The following is a 12,755-nucleotide window of genomic DNA, read 5'->3' on the forward strand; positions in this document are numbered from 1 at the left end:
CGTTGCTTTCATTCTCTAGTTAAGCAGGAGAAAGAAACCAATTAAAATTTGTCATGGCCTCACATATGTTTGATATACATTCCTATACCGTAAAGAGTTTTTTTCAGGAACTAGACTGTTCTTGAAAATGCTTTCATTTACCCCTTACACTCGTACAGTTCCCACCTGTAAAGCTTATACTGGGGAAATGATGCTGGCACCTATAGGAACATAGGTATGAGTGTAACCACATATATAATGAGAGTAACCACATCTATGAGCCTGTACTCCGTCAGAATGTGTTTTTTTAGCAAAGCACTTGTTTAAATTGAGAAGTGAAAGCCTAGAATGCAATATCCCTTCTGTGAATAAACTACAAAGTGTAGCAGGCATGTTAACAATGAATAACAAGTAATAGTGGGTTTTCCAACAATCCAGTTTAATAGTTTCTTCATATGTCTGTCTTTTTACATCAAATAAATTTCCAACACAAAAAAAAGGTAATGTACAGTTCAAGAAAATACCCAAAGCCATTACAGTTTTGGCTTCCTATTTGTTGATTTACAGTTATGTACAAGATATCTTATTTGTAATAACCAGTGAAGATTTAATGATTGATTTACAATGTCAGCTGATCCCTTTAGCTATGCAGTTGAATTGTCTCATTTTTGATATTTACATTCATAGAGGCAGGAGACCATTTCCAAGTCCCATTTATGGATAAGGTTAAGAGGTGGACTGAAGCAAGGCAAGATTCTTACTACCAACAACAAACGTACCTCTGAAATCCCATTTTTATATAAAACTGAAGGAAGAATCCAGCACCAAGTGCACTGATATAACCATTATATTGAGAGTCAATAAAGTGTCTCCACTGAGAATAATATTCCCACTCATTTCAGAGGGAGGTATGTGCAAGCTGTAGGCAGTACATATTTCAAGCTGCAGCAGACAAAATGTACAACTCTGGTGGTAAAGAGGTGCCCTACTTATCCTGCCAGAGACCTCCAAAGCAAATGAAGACACAGAGTATGTTATCTTTTTAAATGTGTGAGGAGAACATTTCATAGTTCTTACACAGGAGATTAAGTTGGGAGGAAAAAAAAATTTATCATAATACACAAGCTGTTTCATAGAACCACAAAATATCTCAGATCAGAAGGGGCCTGAGAAGGTCATCTGATCCAAATCATTCAAAGCAGGGCCGAGTTCAAAGTTAGAGTTAGAGCGGGTTGCTCAGAGCTGTGTCCAGTAAAGTTCTGAGTATCTCCAAGGATGGATATTATGCAACCACTGGGTACCCATTCCCATGTTTGACAACCCTTATGGTAAAAAAAAGATGTTCATAACACCTAGAATTTTCTACCTTAGAAGGATAATCTAAGGTCCACTGAGACAATCATAGTCTTTCTATTGACAAAAACACTTTTAGAGCACCCCTAGATCAAGTATAATAAGGATTATTCTTTCAGCTTTTTGTAAGAAATAATTCATTTTTAAAGCTGTGATATCTAGTCAGGACGGTATATCACTGCTTGAAATATTTACCTAGTACATATCTCAGTGCAAGATATGTGTCCATTGGCATTAAGAAATCAATGCCACAGTTGTACTTCCTTCATCTGTGACAAATCCAATATTTTGCACATCACACAGCTGTTGCAGAACAGCATGCTTATGAGAGCATGACTAGATGTGTATTGCTCACACAAAATGCATGAGGGGTTTCACCTCTGAATCCTCTCAGCAAAGACAAAAACAGTTTGCCTGGGGAGCAAAAGTTAGTACTCCATATTATAGCTACACGTGCCTGAGTTTTTGAGAACCATGTTTTGCCAATGACTGCTACCCTCCTGATCATCAGACTTGATTTGTCTCTCCCAGCTTGAAAAATACAATCTACAGCACAGCTTCCTCCAATAACAAAAGCTACTCCAAGCTGAAATGCTTTTCTAATGTCTATACAAAGGCAGCCACTCGTTCAGTCATTCTTTCTCAACAAAAGCATTATACTTCAAGTTAGAGGCTGTGTACCCTTTACTTTCCCAGCCATGGTGAATGAGCAAAACAAACTAGAATCAGTATTCATATTCAGGTTTCAAATTAGGCTGTGGTACATCTTCCCACAGACACAGTGATAAGAACGCATAGAGTCCGATATGACAACACACTGTGTGCATCCTGTGAAATCTTGTGGGAACAATTTCCTCTTACATGATACATATTTTAGGACAGTAACAGTCATGACCACAATATAAGACTGCAGATACATGCATATTTATTGATCATAACTGTGTTGAGTGAGGTATGTGAACCTTGATAATTGGAACTACTTCTCTGCTTTTATGACTGTGGAAGAAAATAGCCCCCCCCAAAAAATAAAAAAGTGTTAATTCTGGTCATCAGAATAAGTCATGCTATATATAGAGAGACAAAGAATATTGAGAGAAACACACACTGAGAAGCTGATGGGCTCATTTACATGGCAGGTCACACTTGTCACATTTGGTAGAAAGAAAAATAAGGCTTTCCCTGTGCAATCCTCTTACAAGATCCAGAGTCTTCAGCAGGGTAAATGAGGTTCAAAACATTATTTCTCCCCTTGATGTAGATGCACAGAGTAGCTCTTACCACCAGTGTGAGAGGTGCATGGAGGGCAAGAAAGGTCAAATCACATTTAAAAAAAATAATAATTCTGATTGCCACAGAAATCTTGACAGCTGAATAGAAGAAGATATTCCATAGGCCTTTTAGCAGAACAACAAGGTGCAGCAAGATGTTGCATTTCAATTCTCTTCCCTGGTTTTGTTTTGTTTTGCTAATATTTGTTTGATAATCTACAGGCCATTCTCAGGCTATAGCAACAAATTATCTCTTTGAAGGTCTTCCTCATTTCCTGGCTACGAAAGGCATAGATCAAGGGATCAATCACTGAGTTGCACATAATGAGAATGAGGTACATGTTGAAGTGAGACATGAAGCAAACACAGTAGAGGTTTTGAGGGCAGGAGATCATCAGGATGAGATGGAGGAAGAATGGAGCCCAGCAAACGATGAAGATGCCAAGAAGCATAGTCAGAGTGATGGCTCCCTTCATACTGGTTCTTTGATGGACAGAGTTGTACCCAGGCAAAGCAGCTATTTTCTTCACATGAGTACGAGCCAGGAGGAACATATGGATATACAGTGAGACCATGAGGAACAACATGGTAAAAAACATAGTGATGAGACAAATTATAACGTAAGTTGATTCATAATAAAGAATGAAGATAATGCCACAACCCGTGCAAAAGGTCCAGATGCATGCAATGATAAGCCCTGATCTTTTCACTGTCATGATGTTGTGGTAACGCAGGGCATAGAAGATGGTGATATATCTGTCTATTGCTATAGCCAGCAAACTGCACATGGAAGCCACTACAGATATGCAGATCATTGAATCAAAGACATTGTCTATATGACGGACAAAGGTATCTTCCATAATAATATGCCTATTGTTTATTAAGTATATTGTTATGGTCTCCCATGCATTAGACACACTAACCAACATGTCAGCCACTGCTAAACTGCAAACAAAAAAATACATGGGTGAATGCAAGTTCTTGTTCTTAACTATTGCACATATCACTAAGATATTTTCAAGGAGGCTTACAATGCCCAGAGTGAGGAACACCTCAGCTGCAATGACCACTTGCTCACATGGTGATGACTTGCTCTTGACGGTAGGCACAGTAAAGTTGCTGCCAAAGGCACTCAGGTTTAGTTCAGAAACATACAGTTGAGAGGACGTGTTCATCTCTGGAAGCAAACACGTTCTGTTCTCTCTGAGGGACTTGCCAAGGAGTGTGGTAAATGCATTTTCCAAAAAGCAAAGACCCTGCCAAAAAAAATACAGCATGACGAGAACAGGCAGAAGTTGACAAAACAAATATCAACCATTTCTACGTAATTTGGCTTGTGCACATCCTGCCTCTTCCACACCATATTCCTCTACTGATTCTAAATTAACTTCCAAATGGCTCAGATTTTTTCTACTCATCCTTACTGGGAAATTAAAACCACAAAATAATGAAGAGATTTGTGCACTCTTCCTTCACATTTTTGTTTATCCTACTTGGTCTCCCAGAAGTGAGCACAATATCCTGGAAATTCTACTGAATGCAAAACAACAGTTTTCAGAGCCTGAGTTCTCAGAACCCAGAAATGTAGGAGAATAGAGTGTTAGGTTGAGCAGAACCTGCTCACTTCAATATAATATATAGAAGTTGAATTTCTGCCACAATTAAGAATTGAACACTTTCAGTAAAAAAAATACATGCTTCCTGACCTTTGTACTTTTTAAGTTTGCATGATCTGTGTTATAAACAGCTTGTCTGTGCAATACTGACATGCTCATTTTAGAAGCTTAGTATTAAACCACTAACCAAGGCAAATCCATACATTCCAGGATAGAGTGGGGTTACAGAATTTGTAGGGGGAAATTCTGTCATAGAAATATGTTTTCTATTCCAGATTGTAAGTATTTTATTCAATGCTCTTTTGGTAATGAGAATATTCATGGCAAGCTGTAAGCCATCGGATTCTTAATAAGGGGAAAACTTAAAAGTGATAGTCAGTGACTTGTTGCAAGTAAAATTCAAAGCTTCTCAAGCTAAATCATTTTCAGTTTTTAAAAGTAAATTTTTATTTGCAATCAAGAATTAACTGTACCTATTTACCAGAGCTGTTCCTTCAGCTGCTCTTCCTCTTCATTACCCGCAACCTTTCCTCCAGAGAGCAGAAGTTTCATCACCTCTTCACCCAACATCTGGGGCTGGGGACTCCTTGGTGGGAACAGATGACATTATAGACGAAAAGGAATGAGTATATCCATAGAGTCAAGGCTGACCATGTATAAATTACTTACTCTGCAACTGCCTTTTTATAGTCTCCGAGCAATAATGACTTCAGTACTCAGGCTGTGGCTCCTCCTCCCCTTTGCCCTGCTGAACTTCTCTTTTCACAGATTTTGTTAGCAAAAACTTGGGTTTTTACCACCATCTAGTGGTTTTCAAGCGTCTTTATTTTTAACTCAACGATCTAAAATAGAGGATGAGCTTTTTAAAATTCTCGTTTTCTACTATATCTTTTAAGGCAAATGATATCAAAGAAGAAAATGTTTTACGCATGCTCCTTTCCAAAAGCATCTCTTATGTGTGTGGGCTTTTGTTGTTGTAGAATAGAGGTTTTGATGCAGTTGAGGAGGAGTACACACTACTGTGCTGGGAACCAGGGCTCCCTGAGATGGATGTGAACTGCCCCAGGATTCACAGGGTCCAAGAGCTGAGAAATTCAATGATCAGCATTGCAGTATCTGGAGCCCGTCTGTGGGTCTAGCAGTCAGGCAGTCCATGCTCATTCTGGGTTTCACCCAAAAGATGGCAAAATTAGTGGTAGTCTTTTCTTTTGCAAATGAGCTCTGCTTCTGCATGCGGAGGAACCCAAAGCACACATCCTACCAACACTGACAAATACCCTTTATGTTATCCACTAACCAGCCAGTCAAATACCATGCAAGGTTTAAAGTTAACTTGAGATAAAAAGTCTCTGTTTCTCCAATTGTCACCTTTCCATAAACCAGGTGGTCAGTTTTTTGTTTTTTTTTTTCTGTGGTATATAACTACTTCAAATGCCTATTTTTAACTTACAGCATTTCTCTTAAGGAATCACCACCAGAAAACACAAATTTTACTGCTGTATGCTGTGCCATTTTTGAGTTTTCAGAGGACGTACAAATAGAGTTTATAGTTAGAATGCAGTTAAGTCTGTGTGTCTAATTATTATATCCCATAGAGGCTTTCTTTATTGTTACTGCCAGCTTCACACTAAGGACACTCAAAGACTTGGGCCATTGTGTGAAAGGTTCTTATGTATGAATAGTCCCTGCACCAGAAGAGATAGCAAAAAACATTTTGATTCATTTGAGTAAAAAGGCTCCTCTAGCACTATGCAGTTACAGTCTGGAGATGAACTTTGCATGCCCCTTCTCCCTACTGAAGCAAAGAGAATTTAGGTTATCACAAAATAGAGGCAGCAAACTATGCTCAAGTGCAGCTGTTAGATCTGAGCAGATAATGGCAGCAAGTAAAGAGCAACACTCTCTGCTGCATCTAACTTCTCCGTGTGCCAAATCTGAGCTCATAGCTCATCGCTATGCCCAAAAGAAAAGAATAGAGGATGCCCACCTCCAGTTCTCTTTCTGTCCTTCAATGTACAGGATGTTTTGGTTCTCGTAGGTTATATTTAGATATCTTAGTTATCATTTGTTTTCATTCCCATAGTTTCTGATTTTCCCATTGCAGACCTTGGAAATCATATACCTATGAATAAAATTTTACTTCTTTCTCAGTTCCTGTATCTACCAACGATTGTGCACAGTGTTCTTTTCACTTATTTTTTTCCCTTCTAGTACCCTAATTTTTGGTTTATTGCACTATCTCTCTCTAAATTCAGTTCATCTTCCCATTTACAAATTCCTCTGTACATTCACTTTAATAAAGTTCTTTGTGGCCCAGCTTAGCTGTCTTCACAATAGTTCTCTCTGTACCTTCAGCACTCAGCAGACCGGCTGATTACCAGAAATAAGTTACGCATCACACTGGATGGTTTGGTTGCTATTCCTCAGCACAATGCCTGGTCTCTCACGTATACATTATGAATCAGCCTTTGGATTCTTCTGCTACAGACCAGACACTGAAGGCCAGAACCCTGGTATAAGTGGCAATGCTAAATAAAGAAATTCTCTTATTTACAAAGTGAGCAGACTAAATGACCTGCCTGGAAACTGGGACAGTGATGTAGGCATAGTTTGGTTATGTTAGAGGATGAAATTAAGAAATACTTTACTCATATTTCTAATTTTAATGTGTTTTATCATAATATTGTAGCAGTAAACAGCTATAAGCATAACACTTTGAGCTGCAGGGGCACCCAGTTAGCAGCTGGTGAAGGGAGGCATGCAGGTGAGTTATATGGATTGAGAGTAAAGGGGCACAGGGACAGATCTTTGGATTCTCCCAAGGTTTCCCAAGAATGAACTGCGAACTTCCAGCTGCAGGGCTCCTGTCAGACTAGCTTAGTCTTTCAGGTGTTCATGATTCTGGTGTTCAGCTCTCTTGTTTCTTCCATTAATTAAATTTTCTGTCTCTGCAGGCAGGTTGGCACTCAGCGTTTTCCAAGACTGCAAAGAACATGCCTGGACTGCCAGTGGGGACAGTCAGTACTTCATGCATCACTGTCATTGTGTAGCTATCGGGCTGCACCAACTCGCAGTTACTGGGCTGTGCTGGCTGTGCTGATCCCTTGAGCACACACAGAGGAACACACTGAAACCCCTCTGCTGTCCCCAAAACAGTGTTCTCTTTCCACAAACGGAAACAGGCAGGGAGCAGCTGCATGCTGAGGTGGAGGCACTTGGGCCTGCAGATCTGGGGGAAGCCTGGAGCCCTGGAGCCCTTGGGCCATGGTGCTGGCTGAAAGGGACCAGGAGGTGAATCTGACCAGATGGGCCTGCCCCAGCTGTTTAAGACCTGGGCTCTGAGAAAGCTGGACTCAGCACCGGCTTCTCTGCAAAACAGAACAGCAACCAGGACGCCTGTCTGTATCACTCATTTGTTTTCTCATTGAATTCATGTATATGACCCCATATCAGGGCTGACCCTTCCCACCTGATGTTTTAATGTGTTTCTGCAAAGGGCAAAAGTGAAATTGCACGCTGCCTTCATGACGGCAAGATACTGATTTTATCAATGAATGCATAAATGAGACCAACAGTACAACGTGCCCCCAAAGAATTTTCTGTGAGAAGAGTTTATTACACTCAGATGAATTCTGTTATTAATCTGTGCTAATCCTAATGGGTTCAGAGTAGAGTTTTACTGAAGCCAATACAAATCTACCCAACTTGTCTGGTGCTAATACATCAAAGCAATTTAATTCCAGTGTCCTTCTGTAGATATTTTTATCTGTTCAATGAAAATATATTTGTCCTTCATAACATAGCTTTGGATTTGTGCTCTTGGCCTGTTTACAAAATCTCTCTTCTGTCTGTTCCTTGCCTGTGCTGTCATTAGCACAACATTTCAGAGCCACAGAGTATCCTCGCAGACTGCTCTCTGTTCTAAGAGATAATCCATGGATCCAGGGCAAAAGTGAAGATCATGGCCTTCTCTGCATGTGGGTATATTATAACATAACAAGTGTTCTCTAACGGCTCAGACGGACACAACTATTTCTCTTGACCTCTGCTCTGAGTAGCATTGGCTGAGCCCCATCAAGGTCCCTACTGTTACCTCCTCAGTATTACCAAAGCAACGGCAGTTAGCCTTTAATAAAGACAGGCAATTAATCCAGTCCAAAAATAAAAGTCATCAATCCTTCCTGTTTTAAAATAAAAAAAAAAAACAGTGGATGAAGTGATGATAGACTCTTTGTAGTTCAGTCCTATCCCCTGTGCAGGGTATAGCTGAAAGCCTAAAAGTTATGCTTAGCAGTAAGCAGTGTTATGGTAAATATATGTTTTTACATCATGGCATTAATTTTCAAATCAACACTGAAATGTCATTTGTGGGAAGAATCACAGGAAAGCAAGACTGAAAGAGACATCCAAATATCATGCAAGCTGTGCCCTGGAAAAGGGAAGGATCAATCACACTTCCTATGACTGCACTGGCACTTCTCACCATCATCTCTTTCAATGGAGTGCACCAAACCAGCTTCAGAAAATCTCTGGCCACTCTCAGTACCTGTCAGTGGTACTTCTCACACTAGAAGAGAAAGCTGAGAAAAATGCAATGCAGTATAAAAGGCACTTTAGAAAGACCTATCCTAGTAATCTAAACTGGATGATGTTATAACTAGCTCCCTAAACTGTAAAAGGGTAATAAGAGGTTCAGTAACCATCAATTTTATGTGCCTTCTAAGGAGAGCCAATTCCAGCAATTAATCATCCCCTAACATTTTGTTAGAGCATGGGTCAGCAGTACAGGCCTGCTACATCATAACAGCAGTGCTAGCTACAGACTTAAAAAAAATCACAGATGATCAGTGCTAGAAACTTTTTTGACAGAAAGGTACCACTTGCTACACTTGCTAGAAGAGAAAGGGAAGTATTTCTTGCAAGACCAAAGATATTTAATATCTCTATCCATTTATATTATTATCAAAATAAGTGATAATAATGCTGCTTCAATTGCATATTATGAGGCATCCCATATCTCATTTCTGCAAGTTTGTCTTCGAGTATGGTAAAGAAAAACATTAAGAGAGCATTATTCATTCATTTCATGAAATGCTTGTGCATGAGAATCATTTTTTGTATAAAATGTTGATAATTTATTGTGTAATTAGTCTCCTCATTGGGACTTCTATGTTTGGGCATTTGTATTTTATTGGAGTGGCCACAGCCAATTCAGTGAATGCGGGTGAATAATACCACATCTTCACATTCAAAATTCAGCTTTCCCTTGATGTCTCCTTCACGTCCTTTTGAGTATAAAAATTATCCCACTTATCCCTCGTAATGAGTGAAAAAATAATAATTTCTGGGTGTTTATGAACCCTGGGAGCTCTGTTCTCCCTGTCCTGGACTAGTTGCTTGGTTTGAGCTGAGAGCTCTGAGAACTCAGTTTCTTTCTTCCCAGTGCTTTCCTCATAGTCAGTTTTTGGCATTTAAGCCCAACATGGGTATTGAAAGATGAAAAAGCAGCTAAAGGGCAGCTTCAAGAGGATATAGACAGTGTGAACAATTATGAAATCATTGTATCCAACAAGAGATATTGCTACATATGCAAAATTTCATGTGAAGCAATGTGTGCATGGAGTTCCTGTCTTGGCAATTGCAAATGTCTCTGATTCAATACACACAATGACTAAATGTAAATATACATGCTAGCCAACTTTTTAGCGATTTTCAAGAATGCTATGACAGCAATATCAACATTTCTCTCCTTTGAAGTATTTTTTAGAGATATTTCTAATGTCTCTGTACTGAACTACAGTTCATTTCCTCATCTCTGTACAGGTTGGTAAAAATGCAGTTATTTCCTATTAAATGAGGTGTATAAATGCAAGGTAAATGAGAATTAAATCATAACCATTTAGCTCAGAACTTAATTATTTTCTGTCAAGCCTTTATTGCACTACTTTTTCTGAGCTTTCCTACCAAGCAAGCTTGCAATGTACAGTATATTTGTTAATGGCAGGATATTTTTTAACCACTGTATCCTGCAAGAAAAAAATAAAACAACACTATTTCAGGAGTAGGAATTATTTCTTTTCTAGCATTCACCTGCTAAGGAGTAAAAATATTGAGATTTGTTGTGGCTGAAACCAAGGATATCAAAAATAAAAAAAAAAAAATGCAAATTACATTAGCCAGAAACAAACTGATTTGGAGAAAGGAAAGAAGACAATTATTGTGTCTGAACCTAGAATACTGTCTTCCATAAAGAAGTAACAAGTGCATTCAGTTGTACAAGTGAGAAGCTAAATCAGTTGACACTAAAGCATTGTCCCCACAGCAAGCTTAGCCCCAGTTCAGTGACATACAAAAATCAAGTGACTCTCGTAAGCCCTCCATATTCATGGCATTTAGAATGCCAAACAGCAGGCACCATGTGCCCCACTGTATTTAGTGTCTAAGCCAGTATTAAGAGTGAAGAAGAACCTGAGAAAATTCTTGTCATAATGGTTAGGTGAGCAGCAACTCTCTGGCTTTTGGGGCTTACATTTTGCCTGGTTATAAAAGCCCAGAAGAGAATTTCTTTTTGGCAGGTTTTGAAACATGAGGGAAAAAGAAAAAATATGTAGTTTTCATTTGAAAAAAAATATGAAAAAGCAAAAGAACAGTATGATTTCAAAGAGATGGCAACCTTTAGTTCAAGCTCTGGTTCTAATGAAAATAGCTAAGAAAGCCTATTGCATGGGTTAATCCTTCGAGCTAAAAGGGATGGCAGATTTCTGTCTCTGAGAAATCAGTTGCTATTGGATCAGTTGGAAAATCAATTTCTGCAAGACTTAGGCTGTACTATGCCACAGTTTCTCAATTGAATTACATTGCTGCATGCCATCTCTAATTGTTGCTAAATAAAAGAAGATATTGCGTGACATCTACGATCTTTCTTACCTCCTCTCACTGAGCTTCTCAACTACTGCAGTATGGAGGTCAGTGCTGGATAAACATCGCAGACTGGTGTAAAGGTGCATCTTTGAAAAAGTGAGCTTTGTGCTTATTAAAGATTCTGAATGCATGAAATGCACCTCATACTAAATAAAAGAAGAAAGCAGTCTATGGCTAGCTGAAAGCTAGGAGTGAAATATTTCCATTTAGGGGATGAAAGACAGATGCTTCAACATATTTGAAATAAATAAATAAATAAATAAATAAAGGAATGAAATGAACCTTTAATTTAAGGAAAAATCAAACTAAATTTTTCCCATCAATCAATTTTGAGTTGCCACCCTTTGTGGTATCCAGGGCTGACAGATGGAAAGTTCAAATACTTCAAGAAACAGAGTGGGCAGTCAGGAGGGAAGGCGCAGCTGCATAGATCTTAGAGCAGAGCAACACAAAGACAGAAGCTGTTTCTCCATATAAGTTCATATAAGACTCATCGCTGGAGTAGCAATTCGATACCACAAAAACACCATGGCCCTCTAGTTCTAGTGACTACTTTTGAACTCCTTGTATTCACCCATGGACATGGAAAGCCATCACCTATGTTATTCCAGAGGTTTAAACATCAAGTACTGTGTTCATTACCACAACTCCATTAATGTCAGTAATGTTACAGAGCTAAAGAGAATGGCTCTGATTAACAAACCCAAGTGTATTTTTGTTGGTGCATCCAAGTGAGTCAAGGACTAGCTCATATGTTTCCTGAAAGCCAAGAGGGAACAACCAAGGTCTGAATGCCTACTTACAAACACACAAAGGAGTTAAAAAAAAAATAACTTTGGCTTCAGGGAATACAATATCACAGTAGTCAGCTTATCTATATGCAAATATATATAAATTGCTGCCTTCTGATTTTTTCCATAGAATAAATTTGCAGGCAGGGCAAGTTCACAGGCACTTATTCAAAGAATAGGATGAAATAAAAGAACCTTAATTTCCAGAAAATGAGAGAGAAACATACTTTGTTACCATACCTCTTAATTTTAGTAACAGAATTAGTACTGACCTGTGGTATTAATATTATCAAGTTCAATGATAATATCACTTCTGAAAAACAGGAAACACAAAGTATACTTCCAAGCACAACCTGAATTCACTGTAGGACATTTGGAGCTTTGTCTGAACACATAGTGAGAAGCAAACTAGAGAAAATGGGTCATCTCATCCAGTATGTGCAGTTAATTTGTGGTTTGCAAAGAGTGCTGAGAGTTAAAATGAACTGCAGTGACAATAACAGTGAAAATAATAATAAAATAAAAGTAAGCCATAGTTTTCTCTTTCATTTTTTTTTTCAGATTTATAAAAGTCTATTCTCAGCAGACTAAACAAGACTAGGAGAAAATTGCAGTGCTTCACAGTTATAAATAATACAACAATTGATTAAAATACAAAGTCAAATGAAAGTTTAATATTATAGAATTGTTAATGTGAGAGATAAATTAATCAACTAATGGAAATGCCACCTCTTCATCTTCATTAGAGTCTTACTAAAAGACAATACAATTCTCAGTAACTAGATGCTTCTTTTCATCTTCTTCTTACATTATTTTGAGATTAATAT

The 12,755-nt window shown here is 38.4% G+C and overlaps 1 protein-coding gene across 3 annotated transcripts; it reads right to left on the minus strand.

Moving 5' to 3' along the window:
• Window positions 1-394: 394 nt before the first annotated feature.
• MC5R (melanocortin 5 receptor) lies at window positions 395-4,935 on the minus strand. Of its 3 annotated transcripts, none has more exons than XM_080579360.1 (3): window positions 4,886-4,935; window positions 4,690-4,802; window positions 395-3,856 (listed from the first exon to the last, which is right to left on the minus strand). In XM_080579360.1, the coding sequence occupies exon 3, from the start codon at window positions 3,773-3,775 to the stop codon at window positions 2,798-2,800; it is 978 nt and encodes a 325-aa protein (XP_080435486.1). In that variant the 5' UTR covers window positions 3,776-3,856; window positions 4,690-4,802; window positions 4,886-4,935; the 3' UTR covers window positions 395-2,797. The 3 variants fall into 3 exon arrangements, with proteins under 3 accessions (XP_080435486.1, XP_080435487.1, XP_080435485.1); XM_080579361.1 differs by having other exon boundaries at window positions 4,698-4,802; window positions 4,886-4,925; XM_080579359.1 differs by lacking the exon at window positions 4,886-4,935 and having other exon boundaries at window positions 4,690-4,879.
• Between the last annotated feature and the right edge of the window lie 7,820 nt (window positions 4,936-12,755).

The sequence above is a fragment of the Anser brachyrhynchus genome (genome assembly GCF_964034855.1).
Source record: "Anser brachyrhynchus genome assembly, chromosome: 2".
Taxonomy (NCBI): Eukaryota; Metazoa; Chordata; class Aves; order Anseriformes; family Anatidae; genus Anser; species Anser brachyrhynchus.